The 27748-nt window shown below is 41.1% G+C and overlaps 1 protein-coding gene across 7 annotated transcripts; it reads right to left on the reverse strand.

The window, feature by feature from the left end:
- Positions 1 to 206: 206 nt before the first annotated feature.
- trip12 (thyroid hormone receptor interactor 12) lies at positions 207 to 27488 on the reverse strand. Of its 7 annotated transcripts, none has more exons than XM_047593597.1 (42): positions 27352 to 27488; positions 24115 to 24261; positions 23558 to 23683; positions 22604 to 23391; positions 19220 to 19325; positions 17615 to 17751; positions 17098 to 17181; positions 16891 to 16986; positions 14925 to 15076; positions 14626 to 14661; positions 14434 to 14529; positions 13860 to 13952; positions 13602 to 13763; positions 12857 to 12925; positions 12555 to 12720; positions 12136 to 12253; positions 11559 to 11715; positions 11140 to 11293; positions 10675 to 10903; positions 10389 to 10507; positions 9659 to 9866; positions 9315 to 9415; positions 8831 to 9005; positions 7033 to 7174; positions 6608 to 6799; positions 6292 to 6443; positions 6042 to 6199; positions 5759 to 5832; positions 5418 to 5617; positions 4900 to 5027; positions 4485 to 4636; positions 4147 to 4289; positions 3825 to 3981; positions 3585 to 3683; positions 3384 to 3498; positions 2972 to 3126; positions 2649 to 2813; positions 2381 to 2545; positions 2183 to 2296; positions 2003 to 2097; positions 1756 to 1859; positions 207 to 1662 (listed from the first exon to the last, which is right to left on the reverse strand). In XM_047593597.1, exons 2-42 carry the CDS (start codon positions 24210 to 24212, stop codon positions 1466 to 1468), a joined length of 6177 nt encoding a protein of 2058 aa, XP_047449553.1. In that variant the 5' UTR covers positions 24213 to 24261; positions 27352 to 27488; the 3' UTR covers positions 207 to 1465. The 7 variants fall into 7 exon arrangements, with proteins under 7 accessions (XP_047449553.1, XP_047449557.1, XP_047449556.1 ...); XM_047593601.1 differs by lacking the exon at positions 27352 to 27488 and adding an exon at positions 27186 to 27333 and having other exon boundaries at positions 11140 to 11209; XM_047593600.1 differs by lacking the exon at positions 27352 to 27488 and adding an exon at positions 27186 to 27333 and having other exon boundaries at positions 11140 to 11212.
- Between the last annotated feature and the right edge of the window lie 260 nt (positions 27489 to 27748).

The following is a 27748-nucleotide window of genomic DNA, read 5'->3' on the forward strand; positions in this document are numbered from 1 at the left end:
GGTAAGCTTTCTGGTTTGTGTGTCTGGGGGCACTGTGGAGGGTAAAGATCCAGCGTTAAGAGCCAATAAAATTACTGAGCCCTGCTGAGGCCTGCAGGGCAACATGTTGGGTGAAAAAAAATAGTGTGACAAACCTATTACACTATTATCACAGAAAACATGTCAGCTTTAAGACAACCCACCCAAGCCACCACAATGAACACATATGAGTCAAACAGTTAACTTTATTTATGTTCAGGTAAAAACATGAACCTGATGCAGTAAATTATTGCAGATCTTAGAAACCAGCACATGAACGATTGGGCCAGGAGAGCATACGGTGGCGCCCTCCCCTGGCCACAGACTGCAGGTGCACACCACGGTTTGTTCCAAGCCAGCAGTGCAAAGAAAAAAATAATAATAATCAACTACAGCAAGAAATAAAGACAATATAGAAAATTAAAAAAAAAAAAAAAAAAAAAGGGTAAAGCAGACATTCCCACCTCAAACAGGGTGTGAAACTGCATATATACTTTATTCCATAAATGAACTTGAAATGCTATCTGGCCATGAAACGATAAAATAAGACCAGCCAAATTTTGTGCCCAGCTACATTATGTGTTGAGGGTTGCTCAGAGCTTGGTCTACCAAGATAACCCTACACATTACAGTAGGGCCCAACAGAAAGACACTAACTCTATCAAAATAAGAGCAAAACAAATTTACCTGATCAACACATTGGTTACAACTCTCTATAATAAGGAGGCCAGAACACAATCTCAACTCGGGTAGAGGGGAGAAAAAGATAATATGAGTTCATCACAACCCGCATTCAACCAACTCCAACTCTCGTTTTCCACAACTGGAAGCGAAGACACACGAGGGGGGCAAACCAAAAATGCAACACACAAACCGGGGCCAATATAATACAGAACGTAATGCGAACAGACAAACCGAGGGGAGACATGAAAACAAAGAGCTATTCTATCAAATGTGTAGAATGAGCAAAGTCTGCAAATTTGTCTGTACAAATGATCTTTGGAGCTAAAGTAAACCTAGCTTGCTCAATGAACCCCCCCTCCCCATCCACCCCGACACCCAGTGACGCTGTCCACCACTCTGAAGAGGAGACATCCCTTTTCTTTTTTTAAATATCACATAGCAATGCAATTTAAAATGTCACCCAGATGTTTTCATCTTTTAACATTACTCAACTACTGATATAAGTTTTTACTCTCTCTTTTTTTTTAATATTTTAAGTTCTGAGTCATGGAACACCTTTCCATTTTTTTATTTTTTTTATATTTTTTTTGAGAGACAGGGGCAGCAAATATATATTTAAAGTCTTAATTTTTCTGCAAGCTGCTTTCTCTAACAAGAAGGCTGTACACAGAGCCTTAATGTATGTGATTACAAAAAAACTAAGAAGGAAGTCATGATTTAATCAGTCGCTGTAGAAGGCATTTGAACGTGAGATGTGGCGAGATCAGGAAAGGTGGAAAGACTGCTGGCCCTCACGGGCAGCGATCAACAGTTTCTCTCGCATGATCTCTATGCTGGAGTAGTCAGGCAGCTTCAGGTAGTTGACACAGGTCATGACTGATGGCAGGAAGTCGTCAGGGTTCTCCGTCGACTCAAACGTCTTCCTCACAATCGTCAGAGGGGGATTTAAGCTCCGGAAACCTGACAGACAAGGTCAGTGCATTAGTGAGTGTGAATCAAACTCACAATACAGTCAAGTCTGAAGCCTCCTTAAGGTTAAATAATGAGGCTCACCTCCAACTGGCAGTCTCGGGCTTCCTGTGACAAACTGCAGAAAGAGTCTCTGCTGCTCTGCGTCGAAGCTGCTCAGCACCTCAAACAGGAACCGAACTGCACGGCTGCAGAAACACAAGGAAATAAAATCAAACTTGAGGCTTAACTTATATTTCATGGAACCCTTTTTAAAATGATGGCTGGAGCTTTTATGACCAACAGCTATTTTGATGCAACACTTCCTGTTTCTGTCACAGTCGGGTCTCACCTGTCATGTGTGTATCCGTGGTCCGGTCGACAGCACTCCATCAGCGTCTTCACATCCCACGTCTCTGATTTACTGCCGCACAGCAACTGGTCAAGCTACAGCAATTAAAGAACAGAAAAGAGAGTCAGTGAACAAAAGCCATGACTAGTTTTCATTTTAAAACAACAGAATGTCTCTTACCTCCTCTGGGTAGAAATACTGCAGGTGATGCAACGGGAAGACTGACTCAAACCCTTCCCTAAATGACTCAAATTGTCTGGATACTCCTTCATTTAGAGTCCAGTACACCACCAACTACAGAAGGAGAAAGAACAAAAAAGGTTAGCATTATGAAGAACACTAAAAAGAGAAAAGGATGAAAGTGAGAGTATTGTATACCCTGAGATACTCCTCCAGGTTGTAGATTGTGACTGGGACGTCTTTGCCACCTTTCTTCAGCTCAATGTTTGGGAACCCTGGAAGGGTGAAGTCCAAACCCAGGTCCTCCACTGAGCAGCCGTTCATGTTCAAGCTCTCTAGAGCCTGCTGTAGGGTCTCCCTTGTCTGACAGACACAAACATACTTGATGTTAACAAATGGAAAAAGAGCAATTTTAAATGTTTGAGGAACAATGCATTAATCAGATTTCTCTGAATCTGTGCTTCACCTGAGATCTGTCCTGCTCCAGCCTCTTCTTCTGGCGGATGATATCCTCCAGGTGCTGGATGGACTTGGCCACACTAGGATCAATGTTTACCAGGTCATGGGAGCTTATAGACATCTCGTGCCGCAGCATCCACTTATAAAACGGCAGCCCCAAAGGCAGATCCAGCTGGAAAGACGGACGGGAGGAAACGGGTTCAAGAAGTCCATTAAAATACACTCTTAAGCACAAATACAATAAATGAAAAAATATGTATAAAATGGCTTCAGGGGGTCGAAACAAGTCTAAATTCTTAATGATCTATAAACAAATAAAAGAGTCATTACCAGTCTGAAGTCCATAATGGCTTTGGCCATTAGTTTCCCTAAGAAACGGAACTTCATTTTGATTTTGGCTATGTGTGCTGGTTTGGTTGTCCTGCCAAAGGGAACAGCAAACAGTCCTCTGGAGCTGAACATGTACTTAGTTCCCTCTTGGTTTCCTATCGAGTGAGAAAAAAGTGTGATTAATATTATGCCAAGAAAAAAATAATAAATATACAAAACCGTTTCTGTTTTTTCCCCATACGGTGAAATTATACTTAGATAAACCCCCAAAACAACTGAGTCATGTTCCCAGCAAACACAGCATCTTTAAAATGCACATGTGAAGGTCCAACTGTTTTATCAATCTGATCAAAACGTATGGGAAACACTGGATACCCTATATTTTTTCTAATTAGCAAATAGAGATTGGTACCCTTAGGATTAGCCAGAGTAACCTCTTCGCCTCTCCAAAGGCCAAGATCAGCTCGCTGAAGCTCCTGAGACACCAGAGCGTAGAACTCCAGAGTGGGACCTAAACCTGTGCCAACCTGGAAGAAAATAAAAATGAAGACTTTTCTGCATAGAAATATACAGTAAACATTTGAATTTTCAGATAACTGCAACTCAAAGGTACCTCGTTCTCATACTGAATCTCCAGCATGGCCCTCGAGCTGCCAAGGTCCTGCATGACAGACTCGGCCTGTTTTAAGAGCTCATCACGGTTTATCGTCCTCTGAAAGCACAAGACAAAGGAGGGCATGACATGACTGATGACAACTACAGTGGTACACTTTCAGCAGGTTGCAGGCCACAAGGGTTGTGGAGTACTAGGCTCTAACAACATAAGCGCAATGCTTCCTTAAACACACAGCACCTTTTTCCTGTCAAGACGTGGTGCAACTCTGCTGTCCTGAGAATCTGACTGGTTGATCTCAGGGTTTGTGTCCAGCAGCCGTTGCATGGCTCTGTCGCGGTCAAAGGCAGTAACATAGAACAACATCTGCCGGGTGTCAAAGGGGAAGAAGAAGGGGCTGTAGAGATGGAGCGAAAAAGAAAAAAAATGGGTTGAAAGCACCAGTTAGAATTACCTCAACATATCCTTGCTCATTAATATTTATCTGGCATTGCAGCTTTGCAATGCCAGTGAATGATAGTCTTCTAGTTCCTTCTGTCATTCATCAGGATCAAACACTTACCACGTCTTTCCAAGCTCAATGAGCCAAGTGGGGATGTTTCCTGTCATGATGACCAGAGGGTCTTGCAGCTGACGGTTAGCTTTGGCTGTCAGCTTACTGTTAATGAACTCACTGGTAGGGATAATTTCCTTACATGCAGCATTCTGCAAAACAACCAAAAACATTCACATTACATCTCACAAATGGCCACTTGCATGAATTGGGAGATTATTCATTAAGTGATCAATGTTTAGTGGTTTATCAGTTTAAATTCTCATAATTATTTATAGGCTCAAACTGTTTGGCTCTTGAATTCAAGGCAACTTGAAACAAACCAATTGAGTGGGAAGGAGACTCACATCATACAAGTAGAACCAGTATCTACTGATGGAGTGCAGGACCCTCAGCAGCAGGTTGACCTCTAAAGAAGGGTCATCAAAGGTTATGGTCTCTGGTGGCTCCGAAGTGAGGTATGTCTCTAAGGGATTGAGGACGCTGGGACATACACCATCTGGAGGACATGGCAAACAGCGGCATTAATTTCATCACTTTCATAAACTCAGACTTGTGAGAAACAGATTAAGGAGAAGTGGTCTGATCTTTATCTGGTCAAACAATTAGTTTTTTGATCTCTAAACATCTTAACTAGGATACTACTAACTAGGAAAGGATAACTGTTTACATGAAAATCATGACGACTTCAGAGTGTGTTGGCACTATTAAACCTAGTTTGACCAAAGCATCATTCCTATGTTAGATATTTAAGGCTGTCACCATGCCACAGCTCATCCTGCTTCTTGGCGTTGCGAGGTGAGGTTTTGGTAGGAGCAGTCTGGGCTCGGCCTCTCTTTCCACCCACAGCATCTTTGCTACCATCCTCGTCCTCTCTCACAGGCTTATACCTGTCAAGAGACATGACAGAACATTTTGAGTTTCACGTTTCAAGATCAACACTGTAAGTCAAAGTAATAAATGTAAAGTAAATGAAAATCTATTATTACATTTACATGTAATGTAAATTTAAGGAAAGATTTTCAAAAGAAAGCATTCTACAATAAAACTAGTTACAACACTTTTGGTTTCAGAATTGGACATTTGAACATGTGTCATTTGCTTTGCTAGACATCACTAACAATATCTCAACTAAGTGGCCATTCAAGGTCAGGCTAAATGCCAGCCAAATCCTACAAAAGGCTGCTCTTTTGTCCCAAATTCACAAGAAAACTTTAGAGTGATCAACAACAGCAAGTTTAAGCGGCAGTAGTCCTATTTTTAAGAATGTGACATTTCACCATATTGTGTGTGTTTTTGTCCAGATGCCAGCGCGCCCAAGTGGGTTTGCCTCATCGTCCGTTGACTCCCTTTCTTCCTCTGCCTGAAGACTGTACTGCCGTACAGCCTGGTAGACTGTCATGTTGTATGGTAGCAGGTGGTCACCAATGTAAAACTGTAGTCTGTGGCGCACACTGCCAGAATTCAGGAACTGTGCTGCCTGAATAACCAAAGAAAAAATACACATTATGTATAAATAATAATAAAGTTAAAGTTAGATTCAGGTGAAATGCAAATTTAGAGGATTGTCGGCATACCAAAACAATGATAAGCCTCATTTGACATGAAGGGAATCACATACCAACGACTCATCTATTTCATCATCTGAACCGTCATCGTCACTGTCTTCATCTTCTTCCCTGATGCGACCATATCCTGGGAGACAAGATTTAAATTCTGTTGATTCCAACAGAGCAGCAAGGTATAGAAATAGCTAAAAGAACTACTTTTGTCAACAAACAATCAGATTTGGCTTGTAGGGATTCAACCAAGTTACATATTTATGCTATAGTGCTGTCTGTCTGAAGGGGCCACTGGCGTCTCCTGTAAACATTCAACATCTTCAAAGCCCTGCAGTCCCTTACCTCTGACAACAAGGTATCTCTCAATAGCCTGCACAAGGGCCAGGGGGTCAATTTTCACAGGGCCGCCTTTCCACTGTTTGACATTAGTGCAGTCTGGGTGTCTCTGCAGCTGACACTTGAGCTGATGCGTGTTAAAGAACTTCAGTGCCTGAGATCCCCTGGAGAGAGAAAATCACAATTAAAATAAAAATAAGTCCACCCAACAATGTCACTAAAAAGTTTAATATAAAATGTATGCGAAAACACAGACCTGCTGCCATTGCCGTTGCCGCTGGGGAAGTCGTGCACCTTGACAGGGAACTGCTCCATTTGGCTTAGACAGCTGTTCATTTTGTGCACCAGCGCCAGGTAAGGAGCGTTCTCTGTTGGTTCCAGACGACCTACAGGCTCCATGCCTGGAATCTGCAGAGCGAATAGCAGAGGATAAAGGAGAAGAGAAATTAAGAAGGCCAACAAGAGATCACAAGCAGAGTTGGTCACCAACCCTCTGATGTGTGTTTACAGCTTCCACTGTCTTAGCATACAAGAGATATTTTCATATAATGCAAAATATTTTATTCTCTCACCGGACAACCACAAAACACATGAAGGAACCTCTTAAGCCGCACGTCACGACTCAGTAATTCCCTGTCTGTGCTGGTGGTCAGGTAGACCAGGAGCTGCTTCACCAGCCCACTGTGCTGGATCTCAAAAGACGACACATCGGATTCGGATACAATAGTGGAAATCTCCACTAAACACTCCATTCCACCATCCACCTGGGAAACACACCATGATGAATATAGTTTTAGTTCTATACTAATTAACACAATCACTTTGCGATGTCAAATCCAGTCAGTCAGTAAACTGATTACTCTGTCTTGATTGTCAGGTCCGGAGGTATCCAGTTACTTTTTACTACAGAAACTGCAACTTTTATGACCGTTCTAAAATAGCTATTCAAGTTCTTAAATGCTTAATGATAAACAGGTTGTCACAGTGTATGTTTTACCTGCAGGTTGAGCTGCTCAGTGGCTGTGCAAAGTCTCTGGAGTACATTCAGTGCAGGGTTGCTGCCATCCACATTCTCAGAATTGAAGTAGCGCTCCACAAACTTGCTCGCCTGTTCTTTGATCCACGCCTTTATTTTGTCTCTGCATGATCAGAGAAGGGGAAAAACAGTGGTTAGCAACCAGTGACACAGTCATACTGTCATACATAGTTTATCTTACTTTCATTTAATTTATACCCACTGTAGTTAATAACACCAGAGTTATGTAAAATATCAGATAAGCACATTATGGTTAAAGCAGATTTAAATGCATTCAAAAAGTCATTGAGGTTGAACTAGGGCTGGGTGGTATACCGGTTCATACTGAATACCGGTATTATTTTTGGTCATGAATTTTTAATATACCGGCATATTTGCATATTTGATTATACAGCGTTTGGAACTGCACCATGAGACACTGTTTCTGATCGCAACATTCTCAGAGTAACGATTCTAAACACGCGTCACTGTGAGGCTTGGTGAAGATGTTAATTTTGCAGCAGAACAAGAAGAACTAGTTCCAAAAGAGGTGCCCTGCTAGTTCTGTGGGTTTTTTAGGATGACAAAAAGTCCCTATTTGTCCCCCCCTCTAAAGCTGTCTCCGATTTTAGTGTGTTATGAATGAGAAAAAAATGCTGCACAAAGAGTACAGCGAGTTACTACGGTAGCTGATCACGCTACTATTGACATTACAGACGTAGCAGTTTACATGTGTTTCAGCAGAGTTTGAGACATGCGCATTTCAATAAGTTCACCTGCTCGCACGCCACACAAAACATTTCTCATGCCAAAGAATGATGAAACCTGCCGCAAACAGACTTCAAAAGACAATAGTAACCTATGAATAGATGAGGTGAGGGCAGGCTTCTCTGCTCACCATCGACCAATCAGCCAATCAGAAAATATCCTCGACCAATCAGCCAATCAGAAAATATCCTTGACCAATCAGTCAATCTGCTGCCCCTGCGACCCGGACCCGGATAAGCGGACGAAGACGAGACAATCAGCCAATCAGAAAATAGTAGCCCTATTTGTCATTGCCAGGTGAAATAGAAGCGCCCTAACTACGCCTTCTAAAAATGTGTGAAAGTGTGCACTCGTTGAAGAAGAATCTGGTAATCACGACATCACTTAATTTATTAATATTATTATGGTTGGTGATCTTTAAACAGCCCCCTCCCACCCCCAGTAAAAAAATCTCACCTGGTTTAAATATGAATAAATACGTCAAAATAAATGAAAACATAATAGTGCCTGTTTCTTCTGTTCATCTTGATAAGATTGATTTTTTTTTTTTTTTTTACCTCCCAGCTGTAAATGTCCCTGAATTTCATCTTAGAACATGTTGTGAACTTGTAATTATTCATGAAAATAAAAAATAAAAAATACAATGATACCGTCAGAATTTTGAAAAATACCATGACATAGATTACAAAAACTCACTTAACATGTTAATTTACTATTCTGCATGTTTGTTTTTTTCCCCCTATGTGAAGAATGTGTGAGGAATAAAGTTTGTGACTTGATGCAGCTGTCATATCTTTAAACTATCACTGGACACTGGTTTATGAACTATTTTTCTAGTTTCCTACACATCTCTAGCAGCTAGTTAACATCAAGATCAAATTTTTCTAATGTTTGAATTACTATTGCTTCCTTTCACCACCCACTTCACCCTGTTGCTTACCCATCAAAATGACGCTAATGACCCAAAATCATTTGTCAGAGGCTGATAGAAGAGTGAGTAAAAGTGTCGTACCTGTTGTTTGAAATCGAGTCCTTCGGAGGTGCTCTTGCCAGGCCACTCACCCCTGCTGTACGTGAGGGCTCTGAGTTGGCATTGTTGGTTTGTGCACCCAGCTTCCCCCAGGTCTTGGGATTGAGACTGGCCAAGAAGGATGATTTGGGCGACTGAGTACTGGTAGGGCTTTTAGCTGCAACAGAGACAGTAAATCCATCAGTTATGGAGGTATTAGCTGTGTAGTAAAGCTGGGAGTCACGCATCTATGCAGGAATATAAAATACTTGAAACAAAAGAAATTAAAAAAGTACTTCTTTGAAATTTGTTTGGAGAAAGTATGAACCTAGATTCAAATATGGTAACATTGTGTTAAAAGAAAGAAGTATATGTACTTCTGGTGGGAAGCCTTTTGAACAAAATATCACCTAACATGCTTTAAAGTCTCCAAATGCATCTAGTGGGCATGTTTAATCATTGCACATAACAGCACAGCAACACTTACCCTGATTGTCTACTTTATCATCATCCCTTGGGGGAGAGTATTTGGGCCTCCTCGGCCCTCTTTTAGGTAGTCGTTTCCTCTTTAGGACATCACTTAACCGCCTGCCAGGAAAAGAAAATTACTTTTATATAACTTTTTGGGCCAATTCATTACAATGGGACTGTCATACAAACATACTATATGTCAGTATGACAAACATACATCAAAATGCACACACTAACATACTTATATTTTTGAATAAAGTTTCTGGAGTGAAAGTGAATATGGCCCTGTGCTACAAACATATTTTTTTAAGACACTTCTGCAAACAGCCAGCCCAAAGCCACATTTAGCCTCAGACTCACCCCTGTGGGCTGAGGTCCAGTGAGTCGTCCATGCTGTGCTGGAAGCTGGGCGAGCCCAGGTCAGGAGTTGCATTATTAGCAGAAGTGGTGGACGCAGTGCTAATGGTGGTAGTGCAGAGACTGGCTGTGCCACTAGGACACGCCTTTGGGGGACTCGTGACTAGAAAGCTCTCAGACTCTGCAAGGTTCTTCACCTGATGCATTACACCTGGAAGAGAAGCAAGAAAGACAGGTATTACAGGAACACCTTAAAACTAGCACAATGTACAACATGCCAGTTAGGCAAGCATTACTTATGTCTCTGAGGACTGTGGCTCAACTAACATGTACTGGGAAATCAAAAGCACGAGTTAACACAAGCAGCACTACTGGCAAATTAAATTGATTTCAAATTACTAGTAACTACTTGTCATGTGGATTATGCTTAGCTTCAGTCAGGAGTAGGACACTTAGGTCTTGTCCACTGTAAAAGTTGTCAAACAACATCTTGAATCTCAGCTAAAGCAGTTTCAGTTTACATGTGAAAAGATGCAGCTTTTAGCTATGAATTTTCCAAAATAAATACCAAAAAGTGGCAAGGTTGAACAATAATTTCCTTCCTCCAGTGAGTATCTGAATAATTTTAGAAAATGTTACTGTCAACCTTTTCACTTCTTTCTGTCAATGTAGGTCATGTGCACTGTTGAGCAGATAAGGACATGCATGAGTTCTCCACGGGATCATACACTACCTTCTCTTCTGAAATAAACGCTGAAGACATCGGGAAGCTTCTGCATTAGGATCTCAGCCATCTGCAGAGAGCCCACTACAATCTTCAGGTCCTGGCTGGACAGCATGGAGGCTATGTGACTGTGGAGATAAACAATCAAAAACAGATCAAATTTACTGAAAAGTAATTTTAAAAAATTTTTTTAACTTTTTTTTTTAACAAAGAAATCTTAATCAAATCTGAAGAGACAATTTTCCCCATTCTGCATGTCTATGTTAAAAGGAAAATACTGCCAAGGGACTGTTACCTGGACACAGCATGGTTCCTCAGCACATCCTTCAGCAGTTCTGCATCAGCAAAGTAGATGATCCTGAGGATGGCTCTAAGGCACTTGTGTCTGACAGCAGGGCCGGCCGATGAGCTGTACACCTCATACAAGACCCCAAACAGTGTTTTGATAAAGCACTTTGCCAGCTCAGGGTCCTCCCTCATCAACTGGGCTCGTGCATCTTCTCGACGAACCTCTTGGTGACTCCCTGGAGATGGACAATAAACAGGTCAGGTTTATTGCGTCAAACACACTGGTGCAGTTCAGCTAACACTTAATAGAGAAGGGGTTTACACATGTATGCCATGGGCATAGACACTACAACAGACACTGAAAGTGAGCTATAGTCTGTAAAGTAATAAACCAAAACTTAACCCAGTGTGAGAAATGGGCGAGGTAGCAAGGAAATATTGACTGTTTGGTCATGTTGTTGGGGAAAATTACCTGTATTGGGGTTGGCAAGAGGATTGGGCTTCCTCTGGATACCGCGTGCTGTTCCTGTGTCTTCATTGATCTGCTGCATAGAGTTGAAGTCAATTGTGTACACACGACCCAGGGTTGACAAGCTGATCTCATCTTCTCCATTCTGATGGGCCGTCTGCAGGGTAAGATTATCACCCAATACACCCAATCACATACAGGTGATGCTGACACACTGTAGTTTGCTTTAATGTCATCAAATGACTTTAAAAGCATCAATCCATTATTCATTCTTCAAATACGTCCAGAATGTCTGGCAAAATTAAATACTTGAATATTTGAACACTGTCTGAAGCAAACAGTGCAACACAACACATTGCAATCTATCTCCTGCAAATATCGGAGATTCAAACAGACAATACACTAGTGACAGTAATTTCTACCTCAATAATGCGGCTGTCGATGCGATTGTAAGGATGCCACAATCCGCGATCATCCCTCCACTGCCAGATCGCTCCCTCGGTTGTCTGGGCACTGCCCTTCTTCAGCATGACATCCACGGCAAAAATGCCCTCTCTGGGTAAGCAGGGCATCAGCTCACTGTAAGGAAAAAAATGGTTTCAGAAAGCTACAAAATTCAGTTTTAATGTAGTTTCAACTAAAATTAAAACGGGACTGATTTCTCTTTTAACAACTTCCCTCAGACAAGTCATTTTATTACAAGACTGTGCTGCATACAGATCACTGTTAACTGAAAACTGGCAGAATGAATGTGTCTTTGGTTCAAGGTTGGAAGCAAGAAGCAATAATATTTGAGGAACAGCTGTAGATCTTTCCGACATGGTAAACGGAGTCAATAAATAAGGCAATGTACGTGGTTTTTACAAATCACTTATTAGCATCTTCTTAATTCACACATTTTTTCTTTCATGCTGCATAATTTACAGGGTTATCCACACCACCTCTCAAAAATGACATTTTTGCCATATGTCTAGTGTGACCTTAGCAAACAGATGTTACCATATGAGGGAGGTCAGTTCATAAAGCTCCTGGGGGCTCCGGGGCACCAGTTCAATCTGCTCTTGGCAGCTGCCATTGGATGCCCCACACAAGAGGAAACGCAGAGTTTCTGCTATGTCTGTTTAAAAAACACAAAAAGTAAAAAAACACATTTAAACAGAATGCCACGGTTTAGCAATTGTATTGTTTTAAAACTAAAATATGAATTTCTCTAAAGTGAAAACATGATCATTTCTAATAAGTGGACCCAGGACATTTTGTCCTGACACATAATTCCTTTGCTACTGCATATACAACATTTTGATGGATCAAAATTATGGGTTGCATCCAGTGGTACTTATCCCATTTTTGTAGGAACTTGCAAGTGTAAGTAACAAGTCACAGTGTGACTCGTTGGGGTGTGTGTAAAGGTTACTCACTCTGCTTCATAAGCTGGACTGCCAGGCATGGGCAGTTGGAGCACATGAGCGAAAACATGCGCACAACCATGATGAACATCCCTGAGCTGAGCACAGGAGGGGTCACTACCAGCAGCTGCTGAATGTTAGTCAACAGGTCCCGTGAAGCCACCTCCTGCAGCAGGTTCTGTTGAATTAATCACAGAGGTAAAATAATTTGGGAGTTGGATGGCAAATGGTGGCTATAATACAGAAATGGCAAACAGCAGAAACAGAAAGCATGGTTTTAAGTCATTTGAAAAATGAAAAAAAAAGGCACAGACCTCTTCATGTTGAAAGTTGTCCACCAGCCTGGCAAAACAGAGACAAGTGCTTTCGACGGACTTCTTATCCTGAGACAGACAACAGTCCCCGTAAGTTAAGTGAGAATTATTCCAATAGGTTTCAGTGAAACACAATCCTGAGATAAATACTATTTTAAGCACAGATGAAATGGAGATATGACAAAGAGGACAGAAATACTGAAGTGAATGTGTTACAAAAAATGATATAACAAAGGCTAAAGACTTTGTGTTTAAGAAGCTTTCTGACAGCAAGATGAGAAAATGTAAGTGGGATTATCTGCTCTGCTCTATCTATACAGAAGGATAATATATGCTCACATTTTACGGCCTGATTATACAAAACACACTTAAAAACAAAAGGTATAGATGGTTACAGTGATATGGATTTAAACTGCAAACAACAACAAGGTACTCTCAACAATCACGTTCTTTTTTCCAACCTTGCCCAAATGCATTTAAGATACTGGCTCACTGTAGCATTGACATAATAGGAATGTATCATTCAGAATTAAAAAATAAATAGGATAGTATGACTTTTTTCACAGTTAGGTCTTCCTCATTAAAATAGAATATGTAATTTAGAAGAAATTGTATTTATGAATTGTGAAGCTATCTCAATGTTTTCTAAATACTTCATGTTTCTAAATAAAGTCGACTCAAAACCCTGCCATCATGTTGGTGCATCTAACAATTTATCATCGTGTGACAAAGAAAAAAAAAGTACCTGGTGTGTGAGTCTCTGAGTCAACAGTGGCAGAGAATCAGCAACAAAGTGAAACTCATCTGGTGTTATGCTCTGGCAGCAGTTGGCAGCAATGGCCAAGGCATTCCTCTGAGCATTGATGCTAAAGAATTCTAGGTAGAGGAGGCAGTCAGCAAGTCCACCCTGTGTGAATGATATGATGATATGTTAACATTATTTTGGCGTGGTGGAGAGAAGACAGCTCAAAGGTATAACAAAAAGGCACAGTGCAACACCTACAGCCTGCAAAATGGCTTTGCTGTGTCGCCTTGACAACATCTCCAAGGCAGTCAGGGCCTGTTCTGCTACGTCAATGAACTGGATCACCTGAAGCTGCAGACAAGAATGACCAACAAGCTCATTAGCATATCAAAAGGTTGCCTTTGGGAATTACAGCTCATTATAAGTGATCAGGAAAAGATATTAAGATAAGACAAAATTCAGAAGTTATAGAGGCAGGGTCAGACAATGCAAAAATACAATTAACATGGCAAATAAAACAAGTTAAGAGGAGAAAAACTATATAAGGGTAAATTTATTAAGGGTACAAAAATATTTATAATTTTAAGTAACCAACTATTATCACTACTACCACAGTTTGAGGAAAAAACAACCCATGTTAAATAAAAGGATGAAGCAGTGGATGCGGAATATACATATTGCCATTCACAATGATGATGAATAATAAATTCCAAAAGGAGGATTTCTGAAGTACTGCACCAAAAATGGCATTAGTATGACAACAATGTGAAAATAGCTGAGATGAGGGTATTACACTTAAGAAAAAAACAGAATTACAATGCATTATTTTTACCTTCTCCAGGAAGACAGGAATAGCATCGACCACCACAGCAGAAGATCGAGGGAGTGCCTCCATCATGTAAGTGAGTGCACGTGAGGCATGATTCATCTGTGTGAATAGAGCAGAGGCAAGCGTAAGAACAGTTGCATTACAAAAAATTTAAAAAAAAAAAAAAAAAAAAAGCAAAAAAAAAGCCATACTCACAATATCAAAGTTATGTTCCATTTGTAACAGTGTAATCTGGGAAAGAAAGTGGAGAATATTAACATGAAATCAGAATGGTGGTAAAGGTAGATAACACACAAAAATATGTGGAACAACTGCAAATGCAGACTACTCTCATGTATGGCTTTGTGCCGTTGTTGGTCCCTTAGCTTTGGCCGTAGAAAAGACAGGAAAAACAAATTCTTTGAGTCATTCTCTTTACGGTTCATGTCAGGCTTTTAACCATCCAGCATTGAACCTACACATAGAGCGAAAACGGACACCAGCATAGTACTTACCAAAGCAGGCACCACACTCTTGACAGGAAATCCACCAAGTGTTTCCTCATTGCCCATCACCAGCAGCTGGCACATCTCTATTGCAGCTTGGAGCTGTTGAGACTCGTCACCTGTGGCTTGAAGCCCCTGCAGTAGCTGTTGAGCCTTGGAACCTGAAAACAGGGATGGAGTTTCATTGAAAAGATGCTTACACCGCTGAGGCATAACGTTATATATGTTAATGTTGGCTGCCTGTCGAGTCATGGAGTCCATTAGACCCCTGAGGGTATGCTGTGCTATCTGGCGCAAAGATGTCCTGTAAGTTGTGAGCTGGGACCTCCACAGATCGTACTTATTTGTCCAACACATAGACTAAGGCCCAATCCCAATTCTCCCCCTTAGCCCTACCCTTTAGCCGTTCCCCTTAGTCTACCCCTTCTCCTCAGCCCTCTATTTCCAGTGACGAGGGTGAGGGTTAGAAAACATTCCCCTAGGAAATGAGACGGCACTCGATTGCCGTTACGTCATCACACACTGCTGTTTGCTTGTGGAGGCGACAACTGTAAACAAACATCCAAGATGCTACCGCCAGCTGTTGCGACACCACTACCCCTCACATGAATGCGCAAAATTAAGGGGAAGGGCTAAGGGGGAGAATTGGGATTGGGCCTTAGGCAGACTTTAAAGATCCACAATGGATTCATAAGCTATTATGAATTGATCATAATAGCTTAATTGTCACAAAAAGATGAGCTGTTATACAGCTGACATCCCCTGACTGGTCTGCTGCTATACAGCCCCAATGAACTATGATACATTGTATGTTTTGACACCTTTCTATCAGAACCAACATTAAGTTCTACAGTCAGTGTGTTTACATGTAGAGCTTAATCGTGCTATGCTCAAAATTTGACTTTCTGACTACAGTCCTTGTCCCAGTTTACATGCAGTGCAAGAAAATCAAATAACTGTTCTCCTCCTCCACACTAGGTGGCGATACGTGTCTTTTCAGCGGGATAATACCACGTTAATACGGCCCAATTTCCGGTTGACCTATTACGTGATGTAATAAACAAGAGTCATTCATGCGGCGGACCGGCATTTCAAACAACAACCAGACGGATAATACTACATTTTTTAATCTCGTACGTAATGTTCACACTACTTCTGGTGCAGGTAAGATCTGTGCTATCCCTCAGATGGTTCTTCTAGTGGCTCTGTTTCTCTTCTTCTTCTGCGATCGGCTTTCTTGGACGTTTTTGTTCCGGGGTCACACGCCAGTGCAGTGGTTGTGGAACATGCGCACACACATTATTTGATTGGAAACTCTGATTCCAATCTCATTATGTGGGTGTCTCAATCGGATAATGAGAACTCCGATTTTAATCGGAGCAATGTGTTTACATGCAATTAAGTTCTCCTGGTATAGTCGTATTAAGGCAATAATTCGTTTTTTTCACGTGCATGTAAACCTACTGAGTATGTCTGTGAAAGTTCTCAGTCATCCAGGTCATGGTAATCCAAAAGGCGTTGAATAAGGGCAACTGGACTTGTAGAGTATTTCTACAGTAATTTGAGGAACAGTACTCCGACAGTACTGTCGGATCAGACGACAGGGGCCAGCCTTCGCTCCCTACATGCATCAATGAGCCTTGGCCATCCATGTCCCCGTCCCAGGTTCACCACTGTTCCCTCCTTGGACCTCTGACCAATATACACCAGGACCATCCCACAAGAGCTGCAGTTTTTGAGATGCTCTGACACAGTTTATTGTTCCTGCTCCTAACACATTCATTCTCAGGACAAAATGTTCACTTACTCCTTATTCTATTGCACCCACTAACATGTGCTGTAATGAAGAGATAATCAGTGTTACTCACTTAAACTGTTAGTGGTCATAATGCTTTGTCTGATCGGGGCACATAGAGTGCATATAAAGATGGATGTCTCTCAGGAAGAACACTGATGTAAGTGATACTGTACTCACTGGCTCCACTGCCTATGGTCCTGTGGAACAGTTGAGACATACGAGGTCCCAGGGGCCCAAAAAGATGTGGGGGGAGACCTCTGGCCTCCAGTAGTGCTATAGGAAAACACACATACAACAAGGTTAAGAGAGCAACTATTTATAACGGCTCAAATACTCAGTTTTAATTGTGATCAAATGGAAACCCGAGAGGGGGTTTTAACATACCTTGAAGCCTTCCCATTTCAGAATCATCAGACTCACTCTCTCCGGAGGTGGTCATGCCAACTGCTCCAGCAACTGAGCTTGAAGCTGGATACAGGAAAAAAAAAACAGCTTGTCAAGTTTAAGACCTTTTGATGCTTCTAAGAAAACGAGAAACAAAACTCAGGTAGACATTAAATTCCAATGTAAATAAATGCGCTTTTATTGCATCTAAACGTTCAACTTCCCAACCCAGCCCGTCTGTGTCTCTGTGCGTGTATGTGTACACGTGGGTACGTATTCACCAACATCGTCTTTAAAATGCCTAATAAGCCAAACTACAGTGGCTGGTTTAACCCGGAGCACTTGGGGCTCGTGTTCACTGGGGTTGTGAAAACTCTTGCATTTCTATTACACAACTGATACTCCTTTTTGTTTCTTTTTAGTTTTTGCCTTTATGCCCACTTCCACCTGAATTCACACTCCTTATCCAAGCACATTTCAATTGAAATCTGACAGTAAGAGGTGGGGTTCAAGGTACCTGAAGCTCCTTGTGATGCCTCATCAGTGCGAGCAGCTGATGAGTTGGCCCCATCTTGGTTGTTGTCGGAGTCGGCCATTTTCTCCTGGCGGCGAGCGTCGGCTGCCCCGCGCTTGCCCAGGCCTGAGCCCCGCCGACTGTGATGTGAGGAAAGAGATTACCAATATAAGCGACAGTAGAATACCCACACAGTTCAGCACATTCCGTTATCACTGTAAGTAAAATAAATACACAGCTGTAGTTACCCTGAATATTTTTTCAAGCTGAATAATTATTATGGTATTACAAATCTGGTCATATAAAAGCATGACGATCATGACTAACGCACTTTCACACATTCTTATAGTAGGAATGTTTAACATGTTTAACTCTGACAGTAGTAAGTAAGTTTTAGAGGAGTAGGTGTGGTGAGTAAACAATAAAAACATCCAAGTCTATTCCTTTTCAGATGCATACCACACAAAAGCCAATTTGTAGTCATGCATTTCCTTATATTTTAGTAGAGGCTAGCGTCTGAAGCTACAGCTGATGTTCTAGGTTACAGACAATGATCCCGACACGGGAGTCTAGCGTGGTCTTTCCCCAAGATATTTAATGGTTGGTATGACACTGGAAGTGAATGTGAGTGATGGTCTAAAAAACACACTGCAGTAATTTTGTTTTGTGCCATGTTGTTTTCCTTCATTAACCAAAACAATACTGTCCCTCCATTTTCATCCCATCTTCAGCTTAATTTAAAGTCATGTTCAACACGTCATGTTGAGCGCGTTGGGATGTTATGCTGTCTAAAGCATTTACTGTATTTCCTCTAATAGTGGCTGGGGCCTTTATTTACTCAGCCGCTCAGAATACCCGGCCATTATTGGAGGCAGGCTTTTATTAGAGGGAGGCCCTTATTTCCAATTCCCTTTGTTTCATACTGGTACGTACTGGTATATTTGCTCCAAGTTTTCCTACCAGTTACTCTGAGTCTGAGTAGATGGTGTGTATGAGCCTGGACAAAGGAGAACTGTGCTTGTCAGACCGCTGAGTCACGTGAACAAGTAAATGCATTTTGGACCAATCACAGCCTTTGTGGCCCTTGTCACCACATTTCTGAGGAGGTGCATGTCAAGTGTCGACGTAAGGTCTAGAGCACCGCAGCAACTACAGCGTCCAAGTGTTGCAGTGCTATAAATTGCACATTACCATGAAACCCAGTTATAATCTGATGGTTGTGTTTCAATTGCTTGCTGTAGAGACCCAATACGTGGGGAAAGACAAGAGTGACTATGTAGTTTCTTTTTGTAGTTTTAGGCATGAATAATCTACAAGGCATCACTGTATACATGGAAAAACATTCCATCCATGCTGCAAAAAACTGGAAGAAAATACTGACTGTAAAATACAAATGTTCAAAGAATGCCGTTTAAGTTCAACTAATATAAGTCACTTGCCTGGTCTAAATGAATGTTACATTTGGAAAATAAAGGTCAGATATGGAATATCCAAATAGACTGTACTGTCTACATGACCCATATGAAATTCAGAATACTGTCACATGCGGAATAATGAATAATATTGGAGCATTAGCGTGCATGTAAACAAATGGTTTATAGTTTGTACCTGGTGCTGGCACAGGAGCCCGTGGTCTTTTGGCGTGTGCTCCTCCGAAAGCTGGGGAGCTCTGCTGGAGGAGACTCGCTACGCTTCTTAGTGGATTTTCTCAAACCTAGAGGGAAAAAGTCACATGTAACTTCACATATGGGATAACACTAGTATAAAATAACTGTAAATGGAAAATATCCCCAACATGATGTCAACAGAAATCAGCAAGACATTTGTGTAGCTCTTTCGATGTCCGGATGGTGGACAAATATTGTAGATGCCCACAACAAGAGTTGCTGAATATTTCTAATTAATTTAAATTAAACAATTAACTTAAACAAAGGCTTTTGGCTGTGGAGGCACAATAGAAAACACTGCTCTATATTACATTTTAGCTGAAGCTGCAAATCTTAATATATGTGTTTGAGCAAGAATTGATGCTGAGCATTGCTTAGTATAACTTTTCAATATAGTAATAGGCTGTGTGGTGTTTATAGACCTGAACCACCAACCAGATGGTTATTAATAGTAACGCAACCATGGCCCTATGACAGGACAACCTTCATGCTAGATCCCTGACTCATGATACAGGAGTATAAATATAAAACATAAAAAGCCTAAGACCGAATTAATTGAATAGATTTGACTATAGTTTGGATTTCATTTGATCCGTTTTTGTGTCCCACTTGCTTTTGAATGATACCTGGTCAAAAAGCAATTCTTCACTAGATTTCAGTATAAGTTTCCCAAAGATAAAAAAGTAACTCTGCGCAATCACGAATCGTTTCCTACAGGATAAGCTAAAGTAACACCAACTTAACATGATCAAGATGACATTTTGCAATGAAAAGTCATACAGAACTAGTGAAGCACACACATAACAACACAGTACATGCTTACCATTACAGCTGAAAGTAACAGAAGCTATGCATGTTAGAAGGTAGAGGCTGTCAGATGAATATAGACTCGGCATACGAGTCCTTCCCTGCCCTCAAACATAACGTACCTCTGGTCAGCTGATGTGCCAACACGTCAAAGCCAGCTTAGGAGGGGTCTCTCCATTTGGGCCAGGACACATGGCACAGAAACCATTTCGGTTACTATCCTTTCACTCATCTAGAACAGCCTGACCCCACACTGACCTGGGTAGCTTACACTCACTTCACCTCACACACAAGTTGCTCTATTTAGTAAGGACTCATAAAATGGTGGCTAAAGCTTTGCAAATAGTAAACTATCATGAAGCAAAAGTTATTTTCTTTGTCCAAATGCTACCTTATTTAAATTAATGTAGAAGTGATTGGGTGCTGTACTTTGTAAACAATTCGTATTTGCTTTAAATTTGATTACATTCGAAATTTGGGCTACACAGGGTATACAACCAGTGGACCTATATATTACTAGCCTTGTAATATACCCTATATACCCTTATATATATATATATATATATATATATATATATATATATATATACCCTTGTACCCTATGGTACAACAGGTTACAACCAATGAACAGTCAGTTACCATAGCCTGTTCATACTATTTCTGTCCAGTTTCAGCTTATGACCAATATATTGGCTTTCAGCAACACCGTGGCTGTTACGTGCTTCGTCCACCACTATAGAACAGAGAAATGCAACGCTAACCTGATAACCTAGCTACTTGCTCATTTACAAAATACAAGAACACATCTTGATGTGATCAATAAGCCACTTAACATGCCAAGCCAATGTCAATAGAAATAAACTGCACTACAATTATACTGTCACTCAAGAGTTGTACATTTAGAGTATTTGTGAAAACAGAATAATGATCAAGTCATACAACTATAAAAAGGCCTCAGAAATTTGCAACAAGGTGCTGACTGACCAGCAGTATCTACGTTTTTATATTTCTGCATTTAGCAATTGTTAAGTTTCAGACAGGCTGACTAAGTCATCCTAATCCATATGAGTTGACCGTGTAAACAGTATAGAAAGTACACACAGAAGAATTTTCCCTCTAGTACAGATTCTGATCTCACAAATCTAGGTAGCGGTGATATAACTACATTAGTGAGACAGCAATGCTTTAAATTGTGCCTAGTCCTCTGAAAAGCCTCAGAGCCCATGTGGCTTTGTTTAGAAACAAAGACATCACTGAAATTGTGGGACACAAGTTAAAAAAGTCAAACTAACACAGAACAATAATGTGTAAATTATTAAGACAACAATGGTTACAAGAGGTTGAATGGAAGCATTTTTTTTCCATAGTCTAAAATAAAAACATCTTCTTAACTATGAGGAAAAGTGAAAAAGCGACAAGTCACTTGACACTCTCTCCAAATGTCAAGTGACTCCTCGAGCAGCAGTGGGACTTTGGTGAGAATGAATTCTATGTCTGATTCCAGTTTTCCCACAACAAAGTTCTTAAAATACCTCTGTAGACTGTGAAATGTGTCATAGTGATACACTTCAAAATTTTAAAAGAACAACCAATTCACTGTTAAATATACCAAAACCATATGAACTTTACATATTTCTCTGTGTGTCATTATACTGATGTGGAGAATACACTGTACTGGCTTAATGATTGGTTAACACCACCTTTGCATCACGATCAAAGAACGAAGATATGACATTGTTGCGATGTTAGCTCAGCTGTATTACCGGAAGAGCTGTTTAGCATAAATTTGGGGGTCCAAGCTCTTGAAGGAGCTCTTAAAAAAGGGGTGTTTGTTTGGCTGTGAGTTCAAATATCAACAGTCTTTCTCAGGAATGGCTTACTCCACCTTTAACTCTGAAATCTGAGCCAGTTCAGCAGCCCAGTGAAGCCCACACTCACCACACGTGAAATAGATATGGTAGCAGAGAGACATGCATGCTTTGTTTTATGTAGTGCATTACAGCTTCACCAACTGTATTTACAAATTAAACCTAGACGTTACAAGCTGGGTTAAGCTCTGAATGAAGATATCCTAGCGCTGCATGTTAATTAGACAATTAAGAGTTTATCTGAGGTTACGCATTTATCTATATGGTTTACATGTATGTACTATAACTGCTGCCCAGTTGAGCAGCACCAAATACACCACCACATTCATGTGCTCCCATCAGTTTAGATTGGGGTTTTGTAACAGATGCTGTGACACTGCTTGGATCACAGGTCCTATAAGATTTAATCCTATATATGTAACCTCTGTCTAAGCACATAAGAATGTGATGACACACTACTAGACAATAACCAATGTTTAAACTCCCTCCCTATCTTTCAATACAATTTTACAAGTACACACCCCTAAACTTGCATGCATTATACTTAAGTTTTGACACCAAAAGGTAATACATGGACTTAAATATTTCTGAAGAATAAGTAAATAGTACATAACATAAAGACGATTATCCATACAGGTACTGTCACTCACTTGCTAGTTTAGCCTGTAATCCTGAAGGACCAGGTTTGGAGGTCTCAGTTTTGGATGATCCGGGCAAGGACAGTTTAGGTTTTGGCAGGTTGACTTTGGGGTTAAAGCGTGCTGCCCACTCAAATTTTGAAGAGCTGGCAGTTTTGGCCTGCTCCTTGTCACGTGTACTACGACGTGGGGAAGGGCTGGATGCGGAGCGAGAGCGGCGTGCCTTGGTCTGATCTTTTCCCTGTTTGACTCTGGCGCCCTGCGTGGTGGCGCTGTTGGTGCCTGTGGCGGAGGAAGAGGAAGAAGTGGAGGCGGAGGAGGAGGAGTCTGTCACGTTGCTACACCCAGCTTTGGCTGAGGCGGCCGATTTAGACGCCAGCTTGGAGGGTTTTGCAGTTCTACCCTCTGTACGATTAGGGAGGGACCCAGCGGTGCTACTTAGACCGGGGAGATTCTCCGCTTTCTTCCGTTTCTGTATTGGTGGGGCCCCAGCGCCCACACTCTTCTTGCCTTGACCTCGACCTGATGATGCGGAAGGTTCTGAAGCAATTGATCTTTTCTTGGACTTAGCTGGGCTTTTCTTGGTCTCTGAGGTATTCTCTCTGGGTGGTGGGAGCGACTTGGGCTTCTTGGCAGGGGTCGGTCCAAAGGTACTAATTTGGTCAGGAGCTTCACTTCGCTTCAAGCCTCGGGTGCCTTCGCTCTTAGACTGGTGGCCTGATCTCTCTTGTTCAGATGTTCCTGCAGCCTCTGATTCGTCTTGCAACACAAATGAAGCCACGGACAGTGTAAGACCGCTTCTGTTAGGGAGCAGAAGGAACAACAAAATTCCATCTTAGAAATTTTTGAAAACAAGAAACATTTTTCACTGAACTTATGAGATGTAGAATAGAGTCAAAAAGTAGACAAAATGCTAAAACCGTACATACACACACATACTAAGCACCAAGTAGAAAATAGAGGTACCTTCTTGAGCTGTGCCCTCTGGACTGGCCAGTGGCTGAGCTGGCTGTGGCTTTGGGAGCCTTAGAATTAGGTCTTCTACTTTCAGGTGGGGAATTTGCTTTATGTTTTACCTGCTCTGACTGCAACCTGTAAGGTTGGAAATTAAAGAGCAAGGAACAGTGTGGGTTTCTGTAATTAAGCCACATGAAAGAGACTTGATCAATCCTCAAATAATTTAGCCTAGCTGGGTCTGCATAGCGTGTGATCATCAACACCGCTCAGGTAGCATGAAAAGTAGCTACAACAGAGTTGGTCAAATTTTGAGTATGATGAAAAAAAGCAAGATTTATGTCCGTTTTAGTTATGGAGGCTATAAATAACCATTTAACATTAAAGTAACACACCAACTAAATACAACTGCACCAACACTACTCAAATACAAATTCTGTTTTACTAAACAACTCATCCGCTTTTCCAATCAAATAATCCCCAACCAATGGTGCCCATAAAAATGTTTTTTTTTTTTTTTTTTTTTTTTTTTAACTTAAACTGAACAGTAAATGTGGAGGTAGACTCACCTTCCCGTGACTGTATGGTCTTGTGGCTGGGCCGCAGCAGTGTTCCTCTGTGAACGGCGCAGTGACCCCCCTGGATTGGAATTAGGCCGGTTGGACATTGGCACCTCTCTCCTGAAGGGACATACCCTTTCTAGACACTACCATTCACTGTAATCAAAGAGAAAGAAACTACATATGAATATAGAACAAAACCAATGGTTAGCCTTCTATCTATCCACTGGATTGTGGTGCTGTAGGTTAGGGCTCATTCAGTATCATCAAGCACATTTGAGATAATCAAGGGCATAAGTGTTTGATCAATTTTCCTAAGATTGGCCCTAAAGATAGAGAGAACAATTAACCAATCCTATCACTCACAAAACAATGTGTGTATTGGGTGCCATGAAGACCACATGTAAATAACCTTAAAACTCAAACTATAACTAAAAACAATTATATATACACATCACGTACATTAGCTTCCACGGATCACAAGTTTACAAAATCAACTCAACATCTTCTACAGATATATGGAAAGATCGTCAAAGCTTGGTTTATGTTCCCAGCACCCCCATACTTGCCTGGTCTGTAAACAGTCTCCCAATAATAGTCACAACAGAAGGTATACTTATGTTAACAACTTAGTTAACTACAAAATCACCATTAAACATGAAGTCTTACTGTCTTGATAACAATAGTATCATAATACCTTCCAGAGATCATTTAATAGGTAAGTTCAATAAATTTGTTCCTTGACTACAGATCATCCTTTGCTGCATAGCTACAACAACAATTCCCAATTAAACTAATAATAATGATAATGCGTTTTTGTTGTTGTTGTAACATGTCATTTTTTTACCCCTTGACAATAAATACCACTGGCATACAATAACAAGTTATAATACGCATCAGCAGAGTATCACTTTACGATAAAAAGAAAACAGCCCAAGATTTCCTTGAGTATTAATGAACAAGGCCATAGCCAAACCAAAAGAGACCTACCATAAAGCAGACTTTAAGTCAAACAAACTGAATTATCCTTTAATATGTTTTGAACTAAAATCATCAGAAGTTGGTATTCTTTAAAATGGCCATAACATTCCATAATACATATATACTTGGCCAGGAGCTTGTAAGGGACAAAGTAGAGTTAGTTGTTAATTTTTTATTTTTACATATTAATACGTGTGACTTGCACCAGCTTATCATTCAATGGTATATGACAGGCCTTGAGGATAACTGATGTTGGATGTTTTTGTCATCTGACAGACAAAGACTACTAAATCCCAACCTAAGTATTCATGTTGACCACAAACTGGACATAATCAGTTAACCAAGCTTTGGTTTAAACCATGATACCGTGGATAATGATCATAAAAATACGCCACACTAGCCAAGCTTACAGGGCCACGTTAGGCCTGCACTGACAGTACATCCTAGTCTTTGTTATTCGTCCATTCTGACAACTGGTCTACCACACTCGCGGATAATGTAATTAGTTGAGGAAATTAAATGGTCGACAGCTTGAAACACTAGCCCTACGGAGTTTCTTCTACAACGCCACTAAAGAACGACAGTGACCATTTTTTATACCCATGATCTACAGAGGCCTGTATTTCTGACGTAGTTGTCTTCCACCACCGACTATCGTTAGCATGTTTAGCCACTCATATCGATAGTCTGTCCCATACATTTTGACAGTAGCTCAGTCGCATCTTTATCTATACAAAAAGTACCATATCTCAACCCGTGAAGTCACTATATTGAGAAAAGCATTAATATGCAAGTAATCGAGACTGATTACCGTTCCGCTGGCTAACGTAGCATTGGTTACATGGAAATGCGTAGTTGGCGTACCGGTGTGTCAACCTATGTAGCTAGCTCCCGACTAGACCAACGGCCAAACTCGGACAGCTATCTAGTTCGTGACGTGAAGCGACAAAATTCGCAATAAACGACAAAGACGCCCCGCTTAGTGGCAAATAATAATTGCGTTCACTTTAGATAAGGTACACGTCGAAAATGGCAGTATCGGCTGAGACCGTCTTTCCAAAGCGGTTTAATGAAATAAAGCTAGCAGGCTGCTGGTAAAGCAACGTAAGCTAACTGGGTATCTTGACTGCCATGACACACTTGGATGTGTCTGGCTCGCGATTATGTTAAAAAGTACGCGCATATATATATATATATATATGCTTCGCATGCAAATCTGATCACCTTCTATGTTGTGTGATGTAGTGGTAAAATCCAGAATACTCAACTGTCAAGTCGACAGGTAACGACGTAGAAAATTCACCCACTCTCATAGCAACTGTCAACGCAAATGTTGTGGACAAAAGTACAGCTAACTATCCGTAGCAAGCTATGGTAATCGCCAGTGTTTTCTAAGCTGACTTGAGGCCAATGCCTGGCTCTCAGTACAACGCTAGCTAACGTTGTAGCTAATGATAACCAGGGTAGAAGTTGACTACTAACAAACAACGAGTCAACAAAGCACGCGACTCTTCTTTGGAGTTGGATTAAGGGTTTGCAAATATCGCCAAGCGTCTTGTCCAGTACACGTTGATTACATGGGCCAAAATGAAATGTTTCGAGGTAATTATTAGCAAGCTCGTGCTAGCTTAGCTCACTAAACCAGCGGATGCTTCAATGAGGGTTCGCTCGCAAACAGTAAGCTGGCAAAAATAAACACTCGGCCGTTAGCTATTCAGGCTGCCCTTACTGTTGTTATAAAGGCAGTAGTCCGACTGACAAATCATCGACCTTATCCATACCCTATTATTTACTGGTGGACAGTCGCCTAGTTGACGTTTAGCGACGTTAAATCAAACAAAACCGTTACAGCTATTTTCAGCTAACCTTGGCATGCAAGCTAATTAATACGACCAAGCCGTGTGTTGTCGGCTGTATAACTCCGTGCCAGCTCGACTGGACAGAAATGGGATTTTCTTTACAAATAGCAGCTTCACTACAACTCACGCCCCGGTGTTTTTGGTGCAACTTTGTCAAATGTGATTAACATTAACAAGTTGTCTACTAGCTAGCAGCTAGCATGTTAACGCTAGCTAGCGAAAAGAAATGGCCTCTGATACCTTTAGACACAAAAAAACAGGAAAGCAGGAACGGGATTCGAGATATTTTCGCAACACTGAATCATAATTCCTCCGATGTATTTCGATACTGAATGACCTCGGACGTCCAAAATGCTGTTGGCTGCGATGTCACTGAAAATGTCTACCTTTGGTGTAATGTTGTTACCTATTTGTTCCAGTGTTGTAGTTGTAACAGACAGTGCACCAGCTCCTCTTTTCTCTCTCTACCTCTGCTAGTTTCACATCAGCTGAGGGGGGCCGACAACTGCAATATACATCCGCGTGATTCATCCGCTAGGGGACTACTTACTTCTGATTTTCGCAATTTGCTTGTTCAAAGTCGACAAAGCTGCCGCGAGCAGTGGGTGTACTGCGTAGTGAATATACAGAGACCTATTTTCATACGGAACTATGGCGGCATGCAGACGCAATCACTGCAACATTAGCTTGGCAACATTAGCTTGTCACTAATGAGTATCAATCCGCTGGGTCGTGACCCCCCCCAAACAGATAAAGGGTTGTCTATATAAATTAATTTGATGCCCTTAATTACATTTTTATCA

This window comes from Mugil cephalus, chromosome 9, assembly GCF_022458985.1.
Source record: "Mugil cephalus isolate CIBA_MC_2020 chromosome 9, CIBA_Mcephalus_1.1, whole genome shotgun sequence".
Classification (NCBI taxonomy): Eukaryota; Metazoa; Chordata; class Actinopteri; order Mugiliformes; family Mugilidae; genus Mugil; species Mugil cephalus.